General features: G+C 40.1%; 1 protein-coding gene across 2 annotated transcripts in view; it reads right to left on the bottom strand.

Annotated features, from left to right (window-relative positions):
• The window catches only part of LOC138038238 (rac GTPase-activating protein 1-like), a 26,038-nt gene extending 6,475 nt beyond the window's left edge, over positions 1-19,563 (bottom strand). The window contains exons 1-22 of one of the 2 annotated variants that reach the window (XR_011130213.1): positions 19,363-19,563; positions 19,170-19,270; positions 19,038-19,078; positions 18,503-18,563; positions 17,206-17,339; positions 16,101-16,182; positions 14,912-14,947; positions 14,192-14,218; positions 13,717-13,749; positions 13,482-13,581; positions 13,257-13,344; positions 12,789-12,831; positions 11,967-12,017; positions 10,071-10,116; positions 9,727-9,821; positions 8,281-8,337; positions 8,117-8,181; positions 7,833-7,893; positions 7,619-7,730; positions 6,200-6,305; positions 5,237-5,369; positions 2,171-2,312 (exon numbers count right to left, since the gene is read on the bottom strand). Coding sequence is in view for 1 of the 2 variants with exons in the window: in XM_068884047.1 (XP_068740148.1) it covers positions 2,171-2,312; positions 5,237-5,369; positions 6,200-6,305; positions 7,619-7,730; positions 7,833-7,893; positions 8,117-8,181; positions 8,281-8,337; positions 9,727-9,821; positions 10,071-10,116; positions 11,967-12,017; positions 12,789-12,831; positions 13,257-13,344; positions 13,482-13,581; positions 13,717-13,749; positions 14,192-14,218; positions 14,912-14,947; positions 16,101-16,182; positions 17,206-17,339; positions 18,503-18,563; positions 19,038-19,078; positions 19,170-19,270; positions 19,363-19,441 (1,693 nt within the window). In the remaining variant the exon portion in view is untranslated. The remainder of the gene's footprint in view (positions 1-2,170; positions 2,313-5,236; positions 5,370-6,199; positions 6,306-7,618; positions 7,731-7,832; positions 7,894-8,116; positions 8,182-8,280; positions 8,338-9,726; positions 9,822-10,070; positions 10,117-11,966; positions 12,018-12,788; positions 12,832-13,256; positions 13,345-13,481; positions 13,582-13,716; positions 13,750-14,191; positions 14,219-14,911; positions 14,948-16,100; positions 16,183-17,205; positions 17,340-18,502; positions 18,564-19,037; positions 19,079-19,169; positions 19,271-19,362) is intronic. The other variant, XM_068884047.1, reaches the window with a different exon arrangement.
• Positions 19,564-22,500: the final 2,937 nt, after the last annotated feature.

The raw sequence follows: 22,500 nt of genomic DNA, 5'->3' as shown, positions 1-22,500 counted from the left end.
CGTTTCAGAAACGAAACGTATCTATTTTGACTTCACGGTGAACAACTTACACAGTGAGGTAGAGTGGTCAATCAAAACAGAGTTTGTAATTGAAAATCTAAACATGTAAACCTGAAGTATCGCAAATCATAATAGTGACAAACACAAAAGCAAATAAATGGGTCATAAATATGACGTTTTGACGATCTAAATGATTTTGGGTTAGATTAAAACGATATATTGTTGAAAAATCCAAAGCTACCGCTCTTCGTGTTAATGAATCGAGATAGTTTTGGATTTCGCACTGGTGAGTCGTACATGTGTAGTAATAAATCGGGTTAACCAGGAACCAGTTATTTTAAAGCTAGTACCGGTAACTACGTAGGTTCACATGTAACAAAAGTAATGCAAGATTCACGGAAAACGGAATTTGAAATGTTATGCAGTGGCATTTGAAGGTAAAATAGGTATTTGTAGACTCTATTCTTCGATGTATTGCGCACATAAATAAGCATCTGTTTTTCTGTTTAATGGTTAATGTTCCTTGACAAGCTTCTGACCATTCCAAGAGGGTTTGCGTCGACATTTCTATCTTTATTTCTCCAGAGTTTCAATAGACGAAGCGAAATAAATATGACAGATCGAGTGACCCATTTATCTTTTCTCCTACCACACTACCTCTTTTTTTTTAAATAGTTTGTTGCCTTCAACCCTTTCATTGCCAAGATCGAAACGTTCATTCTCCTAACTAGTACCATAGATTTCCTTGTTGGGTAGACATAAGAATTCGGTAAAGTAAAGTAAAGTGGTGCAATTATATAGCGCCTTTATCACAAACGTCTCAAAGGCGCTTTACAATGATCAATTTACCCCCAGCGGACTGGAAGCATATACAGGCGCAACATGGCAGCCGCTTCTAAGCAGTCCATGCATGCTGGTACTCATTTTACCGACCTCGGAAGGATGAAAGCTGAGTGAACTTTAGCGGGAGAGAAGGTCGCCAAATATTCCAGTCTCGGAAGAACCGGGAATGGAACCCAGGACCTTAGGGTTGGAAGGCAGAGATCTTACCACTGCGCCAACCCCTCCGGTATTATATCAAGATCACAACTCAAAGCTGATAATCTTCATTCTCAATACCGGTCTGCATGACATTTCATTAAAATTGTAAGGAGAATTTACACATTAATCACTCCTTGGAATCATAGGTTTAACTTCCTAAATGATCAACAATACAGCTGACTTATTACCCTGGGTACCAGAGGTTTTTTCTCGCGCGCGGCGGACGGAAATTTTTCGCTTCGCTTCGGCGGCCGAGGGCCGACGGCACGAGCGGCGGAGCCGCGGGTCACATTAGAGACATGACCAACACCGGAAACCGCGCAAGAAAAACCTCTGGCACCCAGGGTACTAAGTTTATTGTAGAATTTCATTATATAATACATTTTTCAATCTGCACTGCTCGCAGGTAGCAATAGCTAGTCGAGGCGAGCAGTGATTAGATGTATATACAAGAGAGAACAAGTAGAGAAAGCTACGGTAATCAATTGTGTTTTACAAACGAACAGGTATACGAATACCTAGTGTACAGAGTATACAGTCAACTAAAATAAGAAAATATCATCTAAAATCAAACCAATACAAAGTGTAAATATGAAAGGCCAAAGTACTAATATATTTTTGTTATTAAGACAGATAAATCAATATAGGGTTAGGGTTACTAACTTGTTAGTCGCGTTCCGAAATGTCTCTCGAAACAGATTACAAGGCTAATCATAAAAATTATTACAATTTTCTCGATTGTGATTGATTTAAGAAACTCCTATTTTCCACTCATTCACTTGCCAAGTTGTTATCAGACAGTTGAATAAGCCAATCAAATTCAAAGTTGTAGTTTAAATCAACCAATCACAACCTTGGTTTCAATCACCATAGAAGCAGTATACAGACTACTAAATCGGGGCTCTTTCTTTCTTTCAGAGCGACATTAAACAATTTACTTGGCTCTTCTACTTTTCTCGGAAATTGTAATTTTTATGATTAATTGGTTAAGAGGACTCCGCGTCGTCTAATCATACTCGGAATACACAAATCGGGCTCCCGCTGTGCGGTCATCCGAGTGTGTTATCACTCGTATTATTACACACCGAATTCCTATTACCATTACAAAGATTTTGCGCATGCGTCTCACCTGGTCTACATTCCGGGGTGATCGGCGTTCCATCTTTGTGGTGAGTAGCAGGATTGAAAGGAGGAGAACGCAGATTTTCCTCATCAGTATTAATGAACTGGTTCCAGTAGTCAACGGGCATTGATAAGAGACGCTCAACAACCTACCGACAAAATCAAAGTTATGACAAAACCTAAATTAAGCATAATATAAAATGCAAATTCTCGCAACTGTTTTCGATTCATTTATATTATCATCAAAAAGGAGAATCTGTTCACGCATTAGAACATTTTCTATTCGAACAAAAAAATTCGAAAAAAACGCGAAAGGAATCGAATGGAACAGAAATATTCCAGAAAAAAAAATCGCACATTAGGGTATACCTCGCGAAGTGGATGTAAAGTTCCGGAACAACCGGAAATTCGCGGCCCATTGGTTCAGTCACCCTAGCGCGTAAGTTTCTGTTTACAATTTAAGGCAATAATTGTTGATGTGATTAGTTTTGAGCGACCAACCGGCAAATGCTGTTCCCTTTGCCACATCAAATTATCGAAATTTGGTCATTTGATCAAAGGGGATATAGGCAATGCAATTGCTGATTTCAGCCAGATACGTTAATAAGTAGTTCCGCGCCAAAATGTAAAGGGCGCTTTCTATTCGACCAAATTCTTTTTAGGGTAAGGAATCGAATGGAAGGGAAATACTCCGGATTAAATTCGCAAATTAGGTCGCGAAGTGGTCCTAAAGTTTCAGAACTTCGGAACAACCGGAAATTCGCGTCCCACTGGTTGATTCCTCCTGGCGCGCAAATTTGGGGCAATACTTGCTGATGTGATTAGTTTTGAGCGACCAACCGGAAAATGCTGTTCCCTTTGCCACATCAAATTATCGAAATTTGGTCACTTGATCAAAGGGGATTATAGGCAATGCAATAGCTGATTTCAGCCAGATACGTTAATAAGTAGTTCCGCGCCAAAATATAAAGGGCGCTTTCTATTCGACCAAATTCTTTTTCGGGTAAGGAATCGAATGGAAGGGAAATACTCCGGATTAAATTCGCAAATTGGGTTGCGAAGTTTCAGAACTCCGGAACAACCGGAAATTCGCGTCCCACTGGTTTCCTTCCTCCTGGCGCGCAAATTTGGGGCACTACTTGCTGATGTGATTGGTTTTAAGCGGCCAACCGGAAAATGCTGTTCCCTTTGCCACATCAAATTATCGAAAGGAAAGCACCCGAATGGTCAAGCAGAAACTGCACCAGAGGAAGATAAGCCAATGTAACGAAATGGTCCATTTGTAGCGTCACGAAACGTTCCCCACAAGTCTCTATGGGGGAAGCGTTGCGTGACGCCAAAAATTCGGTTGTGTAGAAGACAACCGATATTCCGATTCCGGAACGCAAAACAAACCGAGCGTGGTCCCTGGCTACACATGGGCTTGCTTCATTTGAACTCACGCGGCAAGAGCAAGGCCACTGGACCGATTCCAGAGCTACCCCATATGAATGCAACTTAGACGTCCGCGGACAACGGCTTTTTTTCAGCCCACTTCACCTACCATTGATTTCAGTCTGCGGTCCAAAAATCCTGATCACGTGATAACATTCTTGTGGCTCCGCGGTTCCGAAAACACCGATCACGTGACGTCATTTTCTGTTGCTCTTCCCAAAGAGAAAAGAGCGAAACGATGTTGACGGCGAGTAAAACCGGTCGAAGCTATTACCCAGGAAAAGCCTTGTCCAAGGAAATAAGAAGCGGTATAATAGACACAATAGTCCTAGTGCAAGCAGTTGGAGATTATACTTGCTATCTGGGCAACTATTCTGATGTGGCACTTACCTGATGTGGCACTGTCCTCCACTTATTTCATTCAAACGTGACAAAAACGTAGGCAACTTTTTACTTAGAAGCGCGCTCAAAACCAACGAGCAACCCGGTACTTTCAAATGTGCGCGCTCACGATGCAAAACTTGTCTTTTCATTGTTAACACTAGAAAGATATCGGGACCTAAGCGATCTGTTAAGATCACAGATCGTTTCACATGTACCTCCGCAAATGTCATTTATTGCATAACCTGTACGTTATACAATAAATTATACATTGGCGAGACAGCTTCGCGATGTTGAGAAGAATGACAAGGATGCATCTAAGCCAGTCGCTCATCATTATAATCTCCCTAACCACTCCAAAAACACATGGCTATCTGCGGCCTTTCCCTACATCTAGGTAAGACGGAAAGCCGCAAGAATCTGGAACAAAAAAGTTCATCTTCCAAATCGGCACCCTTAATCCTCACGGTATTAACGAACGCTTTCCATTTAACAAATATATTCCTATTTTTCACGTTGTCATGTTACCACCAATAGTGTAGCTCCTACTCTAGTATAAAAAAAAATACACGTAACCCACAATTCCACGATTCGCTCTGACGAAGGGCTAACGCTCGAAACGTCAGCTTTCAGAATCTCTGTACGGTGGCCAATTTACATTATCAACTCCGTTGATAAAACCAAATTTTTGTTACGGTATACTCTGATGTGGCGATGAACTTTAATGTGAGCAGACAAACCGTAAAGAATGTCTGGGCAAATTTTGGCGACAGTAAGAAATGGGGCTCTAAATCCCCCACACTTAACAGGAGCTGAATTGGAACTTATCGAGTTTCTGAAGCGAGATACGCCATCAATGCCCTAATCGAAAGGCTACGATGTTGTAGAATCTTATTGCGACGTTCCCGGTGGAACATCATGAATATCTCTTGCAGATGTCCCTTCAAAAAAATGCAAGTGGTAAGTAAGACGCTCAAGTCTTTCTATTCGATGCAAAAAAATTATTAAAAAACCTATTAAAAATCTTAAATTGTATACACATTTTTAACTCATGCACTGGACTGGCGGGAAAAAAATGCCTTTCGCAGCCGTGGGAAGAATGAAGGGATAGCGTCACGTGATCCGTATTTCGAAACCGCAGAGGCACAAAAAATGTTATCACGTGATCTGAATTTCTGACCCGCAGAGAAATCAACGGACCGTGACGTGGGCTGAAAAAAAAAAGCTGAAGTCCACGGACGTCTGAGATCGATAGTACCTTGGGCTGCCATTTGGCCTCCTGCAATAGCTGCATTGGTTCAAGGTTTGTAGACGAATTGCCAACGATGGTCGGACCAAACACTTTTGCCAAATTACTTGCAGACATTTTGCATTCTGTGCAGTGAGACACCCTGAAAAGAAAGCAAACGAACAAAGAGAGATTTTTGGCATTTCCAAACAACGCATAACCCGCCTTTTTTCTGCATAATTCCGTTAATGGGGGACGAGCGACCGCAAGTGAAATTTCTTATTTTTCGGTACAGCCTTTTGTGATTAAGGCGACTGTTCGATAGACGACGGTGGTAAGGCCGTAAGTTTTTTAAGTGGGAAAGGGTTAACGTCATTCGTCTTCAATACTATACAATGACTGCATTTCGAGAGGGAGACAATTTAACGTTTGACGGTTTTCGAACTTGCGGCCACCTAGCTATACCACAAAGAACGGACCATAACACCGGGAACTCCATTCCCTACTCTTTGCGAATAGTTTATGGGTTGTTTTTACGTTCTATAGGATTATGAACATTGAAGGGTTGTGAGACGGGGCCTCGAGAAGACTAGAAGAGTAACCATTTTCAGCCGTCATTACAAAGGCAGCACTTTCTCCACAGGTTATTTACAGACCCTGGGTGCTGGTCCGGTCGGAATTTTTGATCCCGTAAGATAGTCCGATGCTCAACTGAGCCAAACGGTTTGCAGCGTTGTTTACGTTGCAACCACGCAATTTTCGCGTCTGAAAGCCGCCTTAAACTAGCGTAATGGAACGAATAATGCATTTTCACAAGTAACTGTCAACTTAAAACTAGCATAGCCATGAAATTAGGACATAAGAAATTACACTTGTCGTCGGAAACTATAAAGTCCCGTATTTTTCGGCGGGACGGGTGGAGGGTTCACCGTTGTCGAGTGCTTTCGTGAAATTACGTCTAAGGCACGCTGTGCACCACGGCGTACGGCTTACTTTTGTAGGTGAACCATGAGAAAAGCCAAGGTGTCCCTGTTTGCTTGCGGCAGTTCGCTGACGACTTGATAAGTAGCACTTGCGCTATCATCTTCATCAGTTTTGTCTACAACAGAAGAAAATGCGTTAATTGATGAAACAAATCTTCTCTGAAACTCGAATCCATATGCATTGCCGCGCGCGACACATTTCCCGCCATTTTCGTTTGAGGTGTGTTATTTCGGATATTGCACTACCAAAGGCGTGTTGCCATTTTAGGTGTGTTTTGATCGATATGGTTGATTTCCTCACTTTGGACGTTTGCGTATCTTTAATTTACGGTGAATTGCAAAATGCACACAACGTATGCTAAATCTTTCACCTTGGTGTGTTTTTTCACACACCATGGTGTGTTGTATTAACTAGTGAAGTGAAACAACGAAAAGGTGTTAAAATAACTCACCTACTTTTAGAGTAAATCGTACTTGCCATTCACCTCCGAGCTAGCGAATCAGAATACGCGGAAAGCACTGTTCACTCAGTCCAGTTCATACCTCTTACCAACCGAGTTCTCGGTCCGTACTGTAAGTTACGGACCGAGTTTTTTCCCGTTGATTTATGGCCCAAGCGCGAAGCGCGCAGGCCATAAATCAACGGGAAAAAACGAGGATCCGTAACTTACAGTACGGACCGAGAAAACGAGGTTAGTAAGATATTTATTATATCTCTGAGGTTAACCGGCGCGCGGGCAAGGAAACTAGTCAAAGTGAAGCAGAAGGTTTAACTGCCACAAAGAATGCCGTGCCAAAATCCCAAAAACTAAATCTTCTTGGCTGTTAAGTTTGAAATAGTTGCTTGCAAGATTCAAACAGTTTTCAGTACAAGTTTATGCAACAGAAATGACATGAAAAACTCGCTAGATGATGTTTTGTCGAAATTTTAAATGTAGCGGGCTGTACAGCGGCCCGCTAATTTAGCCAATTACAGCGCGCGTACTATCTGAGAGATATAATAAAGTTCTTTATTTTTCTAATAGGTGTTGTTAACAAATTGGACATGCCCACAGGTAGCAGATGCTAATCTGGGTGGGTCATGTCGTGACTAAAAAGAGTAGGTAGACAAGTTTACAGGAAAATCAAGAAGATAAATGTACAAGAATATAAATTATAAAATTAAGTTTGTGAGCTAATCAAGGCTTGAAGAGATCCGCTTGCTTGCGGATCAGCGATCCTCATCCGATGAGTTCAAAAACTTGTGTGGTATAAAGTAATCTTCAGTATAATTATTTTATTACGCGATAATCACCTCAGCGTTTTTTCAAAATGGCCGCAAGCCGGTTTTGTCGAGGTGGCAGACGGTTTTTATTCACCTCGCCTTCGGCGAATAATTGTTTAACTATTAGACTAGTGCGACCAACGTGTCAGAAATGGATCATCTTACTTGCTGCATCCACGAATCTTGACCACAGCACGTAAGTGACTAGCGGCTCAGACAGATTTCTCAAGAAATCTTTCAACAATCCGCACACAACATGAATATCATCAATGTGACGCTGTGAAAGGCAAAGAAAATACATATGTAATTATTTTCTTTCGTTTACACAGGAAAAGACAGAAGTTGTTTACAAAGGAAAATAAAAACTTTCATGTTTTACCAAGTCAGGAAATTTCCCCAACAAAAACTTCTCCTTGAGTTCCTTGACTTTTCGCTCAGCTCTGAAAACGCAAACAGGAGAATTTGATTTTGAATTAAGGGTTGTTTCTCTATTGCGAGGATCGGGTAGGGGGGGGGGGGGGGGGGGTTTGGCTCGCTCACTTTGCTGACTCGGAGGCCGCCGAGAAACACACTCGGTAATCGCCACATCTGATTGGCTCCTTCTGTGCATTAAGGCGTTGCAGACAGTTACCACAAGAACCCGGCGCTTTACATATTTCTTACCCAGGAACTCTGTAGATTCCGACCTCGGAAAGTCCACGACGCTCAACTTCGTCAATGCACTTCACCTGCACGACAAAAAATTAATTAGAAACACCAAAAAAAAGTGTACAGAAACAACTGTCAAAGCAAACTTATTGTTAAAAGAAAAGGTGTACGGCACTTACAACAATCTCCGGTACCATGGGGCTTGTAGCGGGAGCATAAAACTCGATGTTTTCATCCTGATTGTAAAAAAAAAAAAAAAAAGACAGACTTAAAAATACGACCATTCCGCTGCTGCGATTTTCATAATTCTGCGGAATCTCTAAGCACCAAACTGCGTTTTGACTTCCATCATAGTTAATAGATGTAGGCTGGTTATGAAACTCGACAAGTTTCTTTGTTTCATGTTTTTGTTCGCTTTTTTGGCCTTGTGCAGGGAACCCGACAAAAACACGCTTTTTTCGGCAGGATAACCAATCAAAAGTTTCCACTAATTTATTCGAAATTAACTTGCGAACCAAAAACAAAAGATTGTGCAGGGTCACGGTCGGTTCAACATCTAATTGCGACTGTATTGTTCCTGCTTTTGAAATTCCCAGGGTTTCATAACCAGTCCCTAGATTAACTATGCTTCCATCAATCAAATTTCTGAACATTGGCGGGAAGATCGACTCCGCCTCCGGAAAGTGAACTGGGAGTGGTTGGTTCACAGCCCGAATTCCATTATGATACCTTTTCAGAGGTTCTTCAGTACCATCGCGGTTGAGTTCGAATGTACGAATGCATTGGGGAACCAAAGATGCTCAATGGTAGGTTGTGTCATTTCGGCATCCTTGGTTTCGGATTAACTCTCGGCTTTTCGTCGGAAGTTTGATTGACGGAAGCGAAAACGCAGTTTGGCTGTTGGCGCTTAAAGATGAGATTGCGCAGAATTATGAAAATCGCCCTAATACTGCCTACTAAATTTAAGCACGAGTGTATGGTTGCGATTGATTTGTACCGGTTCGAAATTCCTTCATTTCTTTCTTCTCGACCGTCATGAGTCAAAAATGCAAACACTTCGTCTAACCAAGTGAAGCTATGATCCTCGCAGCTATCAACGCAATTTTTGCAATTGCGTAAAGAAGCCTGAAAAATTCAGGACTTCCAACGGAGTTTGATCCCGTGACCTCGCGATACCGGTGCGACGCTCTAACCAACTGAGCTGTGAAGCCACTGACGTTGGGAGCTGGTCATTTGTGGGTTCTAATGTTCTAATGTTCACTTGATTTCATATCCGCAGTTCATATATGATCCATTTCATATATCATTTCATTCCTCACGGGAACATTAAAACCCACAAATGACCAGTTCCCAACCACACTCGCCACGATGAACTCAAACTTCAAAGTAAAAAACTTCTGTTTACAGACGATGTTTAGAGCTTGAGCTCTGTGGGGTTATGCGAAAAGTGAAAATTGAGTCAAACAAACTGAAACAACAGCTTTAAGAAACTCCACTGGAAGAAAGCGACCAGTCGCATTTGAAGAAAGTGACGTGAAACCACCCGGAAGATGGCTACTTAATCGTCTTATTGAACAACGATTACGACAGATTCCAGAAAGATGACATTTGAGATTTCTGCTTACAACTGTTCTTTTGCCTGAGCCAGGGGTGTCTTTACGGGGCACGCATGGCAGAGGGAGGTGATCCTTGCAGTCGGGGTGGCACACCGCACGGCAGTCTGAAAAACGAAACGCAAAGCAAAATATTACAGAGATTTAGCTTCGCCTTACTCCGTAAAAATACAAACGGCAAACGACAAGCAGCTGTTAATCGCAAAAGCGTGATTATTGGTCAGCATAATCCTTCACCTCGTTCCTTCAATTCGCAGTCCATGTTGTCCACGTACGGCACTTAAAGTTCCCTCCCTGCGCTTTGAGCGAAAGCTCTCTGGATGCGTTTCGTGATGTACCGACAGTAAGAGTCTTACCTTTGCATTTCAAAGCAAGTTTTCCGAACTTTATTCTCCTGTTACACTGGAAAGAAAGAAAAAAAATACAAGTGAACGATTCGTCAAAAGGAATCCAGTCTGAGAAGTGCGACGACGAAGTGCGAAGGTATCGGGAGTTGAGTTCGTTAAACTTGGGTTCTTTTCCATACATGCTTTTGAAAGTGAACGCTGAAGTATTACAGGGTAGGGAACTTGCGCAAGAACGACGACGGGAGCTGCGAGGACGTTTTCCATTAATCACTTTTTGTAACCACTTCGCGATGACCCCAAGTCCTTCGGCTTGGAAAGTGAGTGCACATTCCAAGAATAAAATTGGTTTCAGAGTAAAAATAAAGAATGAAATACGTCCGCGTTGTCTGCGCGTGCAGCACGATTTTCTCCTCTTTCAACCAATGACATTTTTTGTCTTATGGAGTCGTCGTTTTTTAAAATTCCGTTTAAGCAACAACTACGGCTACGGTAACAATAACATCAAAAATAAGTAATTTTGGTAAAAGAGGCAAAATGATCGTGCGGCACACACTTTTGTAAATTTCCAAATTTAAGGTTTCGACGACAATGTGGGCACGAAACAGCACCAGCTAATCTTTCATTTTCTCTCTTTACTTTAAATCCGTCCGTACCAATTCTGTTACAGGATACCAACCTCCAAAGCGTTACAATCGATCTTCTAAACTGGCAAAATTGACCACGCTATGATTATAAGTAGCAGATGTACTTCCAAAAAGGGCAATCGTATGATCAGTGCTAGAGCTGCAAAGTTCAAAAGTCCGGTCCAAGGGTCATTGCCCGCTAAACCTTGACTTTAATATTTTGGAATAATCGTGAAATACTTAGAATAACTCAAAAGTATATTCTGAAGTTAAGTTTTTGTCTTCGCAGCCGTCATAGTTTGTTAGATTCCTTTCGGACTCTTTTCGCTTGAAGGCAAACATGCTAACCGAAGCCCTTTGGTTTCTTAAACTCTCTGACACTTGCTGTTGGAAGTTACAGAACACAAACACTGTTCGCGAAGACTAAGGCATAGACCACTTCAATAATGGCGGCCAAATAAAACATTCCTTTGTTTTAATGCTCAAACGAATATTTGTTTCAAAATGAGGGCAGTAGGTCTAATTAACATGACTACAAAGGAGTTTGAAGGTAGGCGCCATTTATGAAAGTGGTCTTTTGTGATCTATACCTTTTAGCATGTGGTCGACCTGGCTGGATTCGGCGAGACTCAATTAGACCTGACTTAATTAACCCTCCATCCTGAGAATTTACTCGTCACTTGGGGACGCTAGTTGTGCATAGGTTCACCAAGTTCACCAATAATGAATCACTCTCGACAGCGAATAAGTCCAGTCATAGGATACTTTGCTAAATATGGTATAAACTGCGATCAGGCGTTCTTTTCTTTAGAGAGGGCGTGAAAAGTATCTCTCTAAAGAAAAGAACGCCTGATGACGCCATATTGTACAACGTGGATTGGATGTAATAATAGTGAAATATTTGAGAAAGCGCAAAGTTCTATTTCGCTGCTGTAACCGCCGCGGTTTTTGTTTAATTTGCTATGGTTCCTTACATCGGGAACGTCGTTAGGAAGACCGAGATTCATTACATAGAGATTCCACTGCATAAGCTGTTTCCACACATTACATTTACCATTTCATATGGGGTACAAAACTAGCACTTAACATTACACTCTAATCAGTTAGGTCTGTTGAAATATAAGTGCTACAGCTGTACACGGCCAACGTTTGTAAAAACGTAACCCTTCCTTGTTTTGGACAATGTGCTTGCCATTGAGAGAAAAGCGTTATTATTTAGAAAACTGGGGCTATAGCTGTTGATTGGCTTAATTTAACACTTACTGAAGATATTATCACCTACCAGTTGACATGTTTCTGGTTTAATCACAGTCTTGGACCAGAAGTCATGTTTCTGAAATCAAATGGCATTTTTAAAGTCCTTTCATTTTTTTGGTGATAAAATTATTTTTGACCTCATCTGGCATAAATAACCCTGGTTAAACTTAGAAGGAGAAGACTGGGTAGCAAGGCAGGTTACCGTGGTTCGCGGGTTCAGCCAAGACGTTGCTAAGGGTTTTGCCTTTTCTCCATGGACTCCTTAAAACTATCAATCCAAATTTCAATTTGATCTGGACTCAGTGAATGGGAAGAGACTCTGTGAAGGTGCTACATTCTTTTGTTTTGTTTTTTTAAGCCACTGACACACCGCTAATCTTAGGTTCATCAATAAATAGACTTTGTAAAAAGTCGAACATTGCTGAACGAAATTGAATGAAAATGGAGACAAGATCTAGTCCATTCAACAAATTGCTAGCAGTTGAACAGCATAAAGCAACAATTTCTCATTGTTTCCGAGTTGCAAGAAATAGATGGATTACACAGGGTTTAACAATATTGTTGATAAACAAAAATAATAATGCACAATCTTGAATCATGTGTCAGTGTAACTGACAATCACTAATCTCGTGTTTGCAGCAACAGTTTATGGACCATTAATGAGATGGACAAAGTGGAGCAAAATCAGTCAATCACAATGCTGGGATGTGAACAACAATAAACCTGTTCTGCCACAGCAATGAAAAAGTTTCCTTCAAGTCTTGAAAATTTTTCTTCTGGATAAACCTTTCCTTCAAACCAGGCTCAAACTGCTCTTAATTAAGCAAAGAACTTTCAAAACCCTCACTTTGTCTTTCCTTGCTTGTCCAACTCCATTTTGAGAAGCAATCCTAAAACAGCAGCAAAATATTAATAAATAGGAAATCGTATTAACGCAAGTGCATATGATTTTTTTACTTATCATATAATGAACAAAATTACTCCATTGCTATGTTTCCATAGCAACCTCTGTACTTCTTGCTCTCTGTTACCAATTTATGCATTTTTAATTGTCCAATCAGAAATGGTATATTCTGTTAATGATAATAATAATAATAATAATAATAATAATAATAATACGGTCAGCATTGATGAGCTCCAAAAAATTACTCTTCTGGGATCAGCTCGCACCTTGAGAAAGGTTCTGAGTCCCAAGGGATTGAAAACTTTTGTTTTGCCCCACTGAAACTACAAACATTTCAATTCAAGGATTGGGGTACAAAATCTATTGTCTATGGCCAATATGGCTCTTGCACGAATAAAGGCCATTTCTTACCTCTGTAATTGTGGAGTCTCTTTCCTTGGGCTAGTGTATGCTTCAAGTTCCCTTATTGCCTTTCGATATGGGTCTCGATAGTTAAATTCTGTACAAAGATAAAAACAGGGATTAGGTAATGATTAACAAGCTCTGAAGGATGTAAGATTTACTTATAATTGAGTATCATTCAAACTTTTAAAAACAAACAAATAACATTACAAGAAGAAAAAAAGCTATGCTCACCTGGAGCAGATGGCTGCACATTGATCTGTGAAACTGGAAACTCAGGAACACGGACTGGACTATCTGGAATGACTTGAGCTCTCATCACCCCTGCATCTGGCTATGGAAGAAATCAACAGAAATCGTTCTAGAAAACTACAAAATAACAGCAATCCAGGCAGACAGAATGTTTAGCATCCATTTAACATTTTGACAATATGCTAAATATTTTTGAAAAAATCACAAGATATAATACCTCTTCATTTCTTGGCCGTTTAGGGGGTGTAACCTGGAGAAACAATGTAAATTTTTTTCTTTAGGATCTTGTGAAGGCAATTAAAGTTTTACCAGTTACTCATCTCTACTCGCTATGCACCTTAACAGTAACCCAGAAATTACTTCAAACAACACAAATCAAAGCTTTCTAGCAAAAAATGACAGTCAAGCATACATAATTTATAAGTAAGTCAAACAACAGAGAAACTTTGAAAAACTGTTAGGCTGCACATTTTTGAAAAATCCCAAATGCAATCCTTTTAAACTATCTTCAATTTTACCCATCTGTCTAATCTTGTGTTGTTTTAGTCAAACCTTCCTTCAAAGTTTTAAGTAGTATTTTTGCATTTCACTTGGTTTCATTGCCAGTTGAACCCAGTCACTGAATTTTCTTATTGTAATTTCAAAAAAAAACAAAAGATGCTAAAGAACTTATAGAAATACAAAACACTCACATCTTGGTCTGGAAGAATTGAGCAAGGCTAAAAACAAGAAATATAACAAAAAAAATAGAATTTAGGATTTTCAAGGAGTGTACAACTTACCTCTTGAGAAGTCTTAACATTACACACAGGAAACAGCTACATTACACAAGTTTGTCAAATACAAATTATGCCTGGTTTTCAGGTTTAAGGCCCAGGGCAAGCAGCTTCAACCTTCATTCGATTATGTTGACAATGTTGAAACTGTTTGCAGCAGTCAACATCATTCAACAAACTTGAGTGGATGTTGGAGCCGTTTTCTCGGGCCTTTGCATAAAACAAGAGTAGCTATTCCAGTTCAAAAACTCAAGAATAAATTGGTGATTTGAATAAAGCCCCATTATGGAACCTCTACATAAAACATCCTAAAAATAAAACTGTAGCATATTACAGTATTCTTGATAAACCATGGACAAAGAAAGTTATTGGAAGGAGCCATTCACTTTCCCTTCTAGTTTTGGGGTTGAATAGAAGAAGGTGCAGCTTGAAAACAGGCTGTAAGGATACACAAGGTGCTTCCTGGCAGCCACTATATGATTCATTTACAACCAATAAGGACAGCACTGTGTAGCCCTCTGAATCTGGATTCGAATAAGTGCAGGTGAATGGATGGAAAATAGAAAGTTCTCGTGGTTTTTTTGGCCTATGAGGCATGGTCAAAACTCTTATCAACAATATTAACTTCCCTCTGACCTTTCTGTAGGATCGTCTCCGTGGATAGGGATAATCCTAAAAAAAAAGAATGATTGAGTAGGGCATAATGTAAATACAATGCTACAGTGCTCCCAAAAGTTGTAACTATTCCCCACAATAGTTACAGTGTAATGATGCAAGAACAAAAACCAAATGCAATAAAACAAAACAAAAAACAATAAATTAGCTTAAAGGTGCAATTTAAGTCCAGGCTTCAACTCTGTCATCCAATATTACTTGACTCAACAAAGGCCCAGGGACTTCATGAAAAAAAAAACTAAGGGCTAAGGCTTTAAAAATATCTCTGCTGGTGATGTTCTGTTACCTTTACCATCAAAACCAGTAGAGTGGTAAAAAAGCCGTTGGAAATTTGAATCCTAAGCGGTTCGATGGACACATGACACATGATCTTAAACAAAGTGTCATGTGATCCAAAAAATAATGTCACGTGATCCAAAAAAAGTGTTTCTTGTTGAATGCCATGACCGTCAACGCGCTTTACACGAACCATGTGACAACTTTTTATGTCATGTGATGACTTCTTTCGCAGATCACGTGATAAGTTTTTTGGAGCCCGCATTTAAAAATTCTAACCGCAGATTTACCACTCTCGTGATTGTGATAGTAACTCTCACAGCACACTACTTTGTCTACATTTTATGTAACAAACAAAGTCAAAACTAAACTTCGTCAGATCCATATTCATTGTAACACCAAGGCTTGGCCTCAGAACATGCAATGCATCCCAACTTTAATCAGGCTTCCAGATAAGTTTGTAAGGCAAGGTGTCAACAAGCAATCCCAGCAGGTCATTAATTTCCACAGCGCCTACCAAAGCGCTATAAATGTTACGACGTTAAATACAGTTTCTCTGAGTTAACAACCAGGAGTGACTGCAGTGAATGGTTGTCAGTGGTTTTGTTACATTTGCATGTGCGTTTGTTTCCTCATGCTTTGCGTTGTACGGCTTATTCATGGCTGGTTTGTCAGGTTTTGTCAATCATTGTTGCAGTCTCCATCTTGGAGCTGGCAGACAAAAGTGAAAGCTCCAGATGTCTCAGGCACCCAACCTCCAATTACAGTGTAGCAACGCAGTTGTTACCTACTATTTTGTCAGGTCATGAAGCCTGACCTTGTAGGGTTTTTGACCTGAGATTCCCTTTTTTCTGAAATGCAGCTTAACCCTTACCAAATCATCCCCTGTAGTATCACAACTAGTATCTGATGGAGAAAGAATGGAACAGGTGGATTCATCATGGGCTGCACTGCGCCTGTCGAGGCAATAAACGACAATATTATTATGCTGTACACTTCAAGAGTTTGTTACAATGAGATTATTTCCAATAAACAATAGTTTATTTTTCTTGGATCACAGGTACATGCATCTTCCAACAAAAATCAATAAACTACATTGTAACGTTATGACATCAGGTTCAACGACTTTGTATGAAGGACACTGGCGTCTGCACTAACTTTAAAGGGACTGTTAGTGGCCTGTGTCATATTTTGTCCCTCCTTCATTTGATGATTCATTTTTATGCTTAATGAGCCAGTCCCTGCAGCACTACTTTGTTTCAAAATTTGAAACAACAAGCTGTTGAAGGGGTAACAACCAACCACAACTAGCACAGTAACTTGTAAGATTTATTTTACTCCATTTGCTGCATTCCTCTTTATAATTTGGTGGTTTAATTCTGATCTGGAAGGCCACTCCAGGAGGCTTCTTAAAGGAGTAACTTTCATCCCTTATTTTCTGATTGGTGAATAAATTTTGGTACAAGAAATCCATTATTGTTTTCTTTAAACTAAGATACTTCGACTTAGTTTTGCTCTAGAATTAACCAATAATATTGACGTCAGTATTTCACACATCTGTCCTGTTATTGTTGTTGTGGATCCACGAGGCAATAGCCGAGTGGAGCCGCAGACTACTTTGACAGTGTTATGACGACATTCATTGTCAATAACAAGAGAGATGCATGAAAAACTGACATCAATTTGTTTTTTACAATAACAAAAAGGCAGAGGGGTCAAAATTAGGTCAAAACACGAGAAGAAGGCGAGACAAAAATGTGAGGAACTTCAATCTGACGCGAGCAATATTGCATCATTATCGCATAAATTATAAATTTATGTGTCTGTCCGCTTATTGACAATAAAAATTAGCCAAAGAGGATGCAAGAATTTTGCAGTCATTGTAAAAAATGTTTTCATACATGCATGCATTGATTTTCAATTTAATTCTGAGCTAGGCTTTACCAGTTGCATGTACCTTGAGTCCCAGTTCTCCTTACCTTTTCCTTGGACTTCCACGATCATCATGATGACACTGGCTTATCTGGATGAGCGTTTGTCTTTCGTTATCATTCAAGCGGCTCATTGTATCTTTATCGTTCAGAAGTTCGCGGATCAATGCTACTTGTCTCTCCTACGGGATAATTTTGAAAAAAAAAAAAGATACCAGATTTAAGTCAATACCTTACAAAACTAGAAAACCATTGGAAACGACACAAAATAACCAGCAGGATGGTCATAAAAGAACAAAAAATGGCCTTAAGGCACTTAACATTCGCGGAAGAATTTCTGGTTGGTAGTAAAAATTAACCCATTGACTCTCAGGGGTTCCCCATGGACGAGTAAAATCGCCTGGCCAGTTTCGGCTGGTTTGGACGTTTGGAACATTCACTCAGACCAGTGTGGCCAAAATATCTCCTTCCATTTGAACAGGGCTAGCATGGTGCCATCCCTTGCCTTCACCAATGTAGTCTGGGTTCATTTCCCACTCAGCATCATGAATATTTGGGTTGAGTTTGTTGATTCTGTACTCTGCTTCAAAAGATTTTTCTCCTGGCAAACAGGTTTCCCCCTCTCTTAAGACACCAATGTTTGATTTGATCCAAGTTAAATTGATGTAAAGTGTCTCCAATAAGCACCCCAACACGAGAAGACTTGCATCTTACTAAAGGAGCTTTCCCTTTGTTAGAACTGGCCGGCCAGACCAATCAGTTTGCAAAGAAAATGCAACGATTTGAAGGAACACTTGCACGATAATCCCTTGCATTCTTCTGGAGGAGTATATCATCCTCGAAGTGTGTTAATTTGAATGCATTGTAGAGTTAGTCCTTCACCAATGTAATTAATTTACACGGCTCTCACGTAAAGCAGTTCACTTAATTTATTTGTAGTTTTAGTTTTAGATAGATGATATTGTAAATATTTCATAGTAATAAATATGTTAATTAACTAAAATATGTTAATTAACTAAGTAAGTAATTAAATAAGTAGTAAATATTTTAATTCATTTCGTAATTTTTAGTTTTAGATTCATGATATTATAAGTGTTGTAAATATTTCAATTCATAAATATGTACTGATGAGAAAACCATGTATAAATAAAGTTATTTGATTTGATTTATCCTTCCAAATGGCCGGTCTGGCTGGTCAGTTCTATCAAATGGAAAGCGCCCTAAGTGGATCACTCATCTTTTTCTTTTTTTTTTTTTCATAAAAACTGAAAAATATGGGTCGGTCAGACAATGCTAAACAGTGAAAAAAAGGGGACAACCTTAAGTTTTTACTCTTGGTTCTCACCATATGATCTTGAGCTGCTTCTGCTTTCATCCTCTTCTTGATTTCTATTTCAACTTGACTCCTAACCAATATGGTAATAAAAATTTGAATCTACATATATATATCCCAAAAACTAATTTTAATGGAACCACACAATTTGCAATACATGTAAAGCTCAAACAGTTTTTTTTTTATTGTGCTAGCCAGACGAGCGTTGCTATTGGTAATTACTTCTATGAAAGATAGCAAAGTGGCAACCAGATAGATCTTTCGCAATGTAGCCGTTCTAATAGCCGCAGTGGACACAAAATTATCCAACAGACAGGGTCGCGCAACAAACCGAAGCTAGTGCAATAAATGGACGACCGACGCTCAAACGCACGGTCGTTAAACTTTTTGTCATCCATATACGTTTCGGCTCACTTTGAGACAAAACGACAATATCATAGGACAAATATGATCGGAAGCCTATTATGTACACTTATTAATCAAATTTCTGCATAGTTCGTATGTACTAAGCCTAGCCTAAATTATACAATAAACTAATCATACCAACCTTGCATGCTTAAGTTTCACTTCAAGGGCCTCATTTTCAGCCTGAAAGAAAATTTAGTCGAAAGCCAACCAAATTACATTGCTACGACTGATAAAAAATAACTGATGATAATAATGTTTGACAGCACTGTACCGTTATTTTAGCGATGTCTTGTTTCAGTCGTATCGCTTCGTTCTCGGCAGCAAGCCATTTCTTTCGGCATTCTTCCTGCTGTGCCACGAATTTGATGAACTCTTGAGAACCAAACAAAAGCAAAATACTAGCATGAACGTTAAGTTTAAGGAATAACAAATCGGACATGGAAAACATGTAAACTGACACGAACCTCCTTCAATTCCCTCGGCAAGGACAGACGAGCAGCGAGCGATGTCGTCAATTGCTCCCACAAGAGAGGAAACGGACATGGCTGATTCCTTTATACACTCAAAGACGCAGAACTACAAGAAAAGGAAATCAGATGCAAAAAGAACCGACCTCACTGCTCCGCCATCTTCGTTCGTTTTTTCCCTCCTCTTTCAAACACTCGTCAGCGACCAATCAAATCACGCGTTTTATACCACTCACGTGCTTCGATGGGTGAGATCCACAGTCCAAGGCATTCGTCGGCTCACTTTCTTGTCTTTTTACTGCAAGTGGAGGTGACCTGCGCTCATGTGATATGCACACGTGCAACTATGAGAGGAGGAAAACTTTCCTAATAAGACGCGAATCGTTAACATACCTGATTTGGTAAATATTTCTTTCAGTATCGTCAGGGATTTCCGGATTGTAAGAAATTGTGCTAAAACGTAAGTTGGGGTTCTCTCGAGTTCTCACTGCAACCAGGGTGACGACAATCATTTAACCCTTTTTTTGCCATTCAAAGACAAAACATTTCAACACCCCTATCTGGTGTCTTCATCTCTAGGTCAAACTGTGCCCTTTTTGGGGGTTTCAGTTTTGCCTGAGTGAAATTCTAGGCGACTATTATACCACCACAGTCCCAATTTGTAATTTGTAATACTTGGAACAAAACGCTTTATTCCCAAAAGATTTGAATTGGGTACAACATTGAGTTAGCCGAATTGGTCTATCGTAGCAAGCTGTGGAATTCTATCCCGGTATTTGATCAGGGGCACGTTTTGTTGAATGAAAATGCTAGGTATATAAGAAACTTCGATATCTTCATTCTGGTTTGCAAGTTTACCACGCTGCCAGATTCTGACGCTCAGTTTAAAAGAAAATCTTTTAACATGTTCAGATTTTTAGCAATTCTTGCCAAAAGTTTCCTTAATGTCATCCACGTTTAATAAAATTAAAATACACACATTGTTTGCTCGTTAAATGCTGTTGCACTACACACAAATTTATATCTATCCTTTTCAAAATCTCAGCCTCTGGCTCATACTCGGTGTAAAAACCTGTGAAACTCGCAGATGACGTAACACAAAGGAAAACAAAAGAGCCAAAAAACATCAAACAATAACCTAACCCTACCACGAGCTAACAAAACAAAGAAAAAGTTTCACAGGTTTTCACACCGAGGTAAACCCCAGCCTCTGCTTTATTCTTATAATATTCTTAAAATTTCGCAAATTTCAGCCTTGATATTCTTACAAATATATTCTTATAAAAAAAAAGAGTGTAAAGCCCGGTTTACATGACAACCTTTTTGGTACAGCACCCGTTTGAACTTGGCCCCGATGCCTAAAAATCAAGGCCCGATACCCTCCATTTTTGTGGTGTAAATGGAAACTCTCCAGGTGGTATAAAATATATCTTCAAGGCAAGAGTGCGCCATGGACCGTGCCGTGCCAATTTTTTCGCGTTTCACTAGAATAGGTAATTGCATGGGGCCGAGAAAACACTTACGCAGAAATTGCCCGAGTTGGGCAGCGACGAGGGAAATTTGTGTACCTTCTGAAAATACAAGTGATATTAATCCTTATTTTTACGAGGAAACTTGGGCACTTAATTGTTTATGACAAGGGCAAAATTTTCTGCTGTTAAGAAGGAGAAAAACGCTAGCATTATTCTCAGACGGCCCAAGATCGCTCGTGTCACGCACGCTCGTGTCATGCGTGAGAATCAGGCTAGAAAAACGCACGCTGTTGCGCAGTTTCGAAGGAAGCCATTTCAGTGTTCAGTTAGCGCCAATTAGGCTGCATGACAGGTGTATTTTAGTGAGCGGGTGCACGATATAGTTTGGTCACCATATTGGATTGGCAAGAACGAGAAAAGCATGGAGCGAGTAACGACATGATAGACCAGTGAGGCGGCGGGGGAAGGAAAGGAAACGGATTTTTCTCTCCCGACACCCTTCCCTTCACAAGTTTGTCAATGTTGCACTTTTTCTTGCCAATCCAATATGGCGACCAAAACACTCGATTGGAATATATGCACTCGCTTGCTAAAATACGCCCGCTATGCGGGCTGGCGTTAATGAACTGTAAAAAGCACCAATCAGCTGCATGAAATTTTAGTTTTAGCTCTTTAGTTTTTAGTTCTTCTTCCAAGATGGCGTCTCTCTAGGCTGAGAGTCAGAAAGTGGCACCGATCGGCAAAAATCGCGGTGTTTCTTGGAGTGCCGAGGCTACTGAAGCTTTCATTGACTTCTGAGGAGAACACATTCATCTGTCCTTAGATAACTGCAAAACGTCATCTGAAGACAAGGATTTGGCATCCTTCCTTGAAACATATCTGTGAGACCGTCAAATACGGTGGACGTCAACAAAGTTTGTAGCATTTTATGGTTGAACTAAAGTAGTTGTACCATAAAAACTTTGCTGACGTCCACCGTATTTGAAAAGTTCAACCGCTAACACAGGCATCAAGTAACTCGGATTTTAGGCGTGCCGTTTTTTGTTTCGGAAATACCTCTAAAAAAACTGGGATTGTAATTCTCTAGGAAAATCTGTCGCCGGTGTAAACAGAAAACGCGGGTGCCGAAAACCTGGGCAGGTGTGCCAAAAGTTAGGGGTGCCATGTAAACAGCGCTTTCAATGTTCAACGCAGAATACTTGTCTTGCTCTCACTGTCATGAAAAAATGGTAAATTTCACAGCTGCCTTGAATTTTTTCACCATACCCTGTCGTTCTATCAATGCCCATGGAAAAAATAATCTGCCGTTAAATAGGTGCGACGCACTACGAAATGAACCATTTGGAAGTTTCGAAAAAAAGGCACGCGTCGGGATAAAAACAAACATGCAAAAAAGGCCTCTCTTTGTCTGTTGTGGGTCTTTTACGTTGTATTTTTATTATTTACTCATTTTAATCCCGACGCCAGTATGCGTTTTATAAATAGGTCCAATGACCTCATTTTGGTCTATATATTCTTTTCAATTTTGCCCATCGTAGCTGCTGGAAAGGACTAAAAAAAAGAACATTTCATTTGGCCAGTCCATGTATGAAAAAGGTCTTCATGTTTCTTCGGTTATCCCGCCGCGCATGGGTTTTATGAAACTCAAAACTGACTCGTGAAC

Source organism: Montipora capricornis, chromosome 1 (genome assembly GCF_036669925.1).
Source record: "Montipora capricornis isolate CH-2021 chromosome 1, ASM3666992v2, whole genome shotgun sequence".
Taxonomy (NCBI): domain Eukaryota; kingdom Metazoa; phylum Cnidaria; class Anthozoa; order Scleractinia; family Acroporidae; genus Montipora; species Montipora capricornis.
This window is presented reverse-complemented; position numbering and strand designations above follow the sequence as displayed.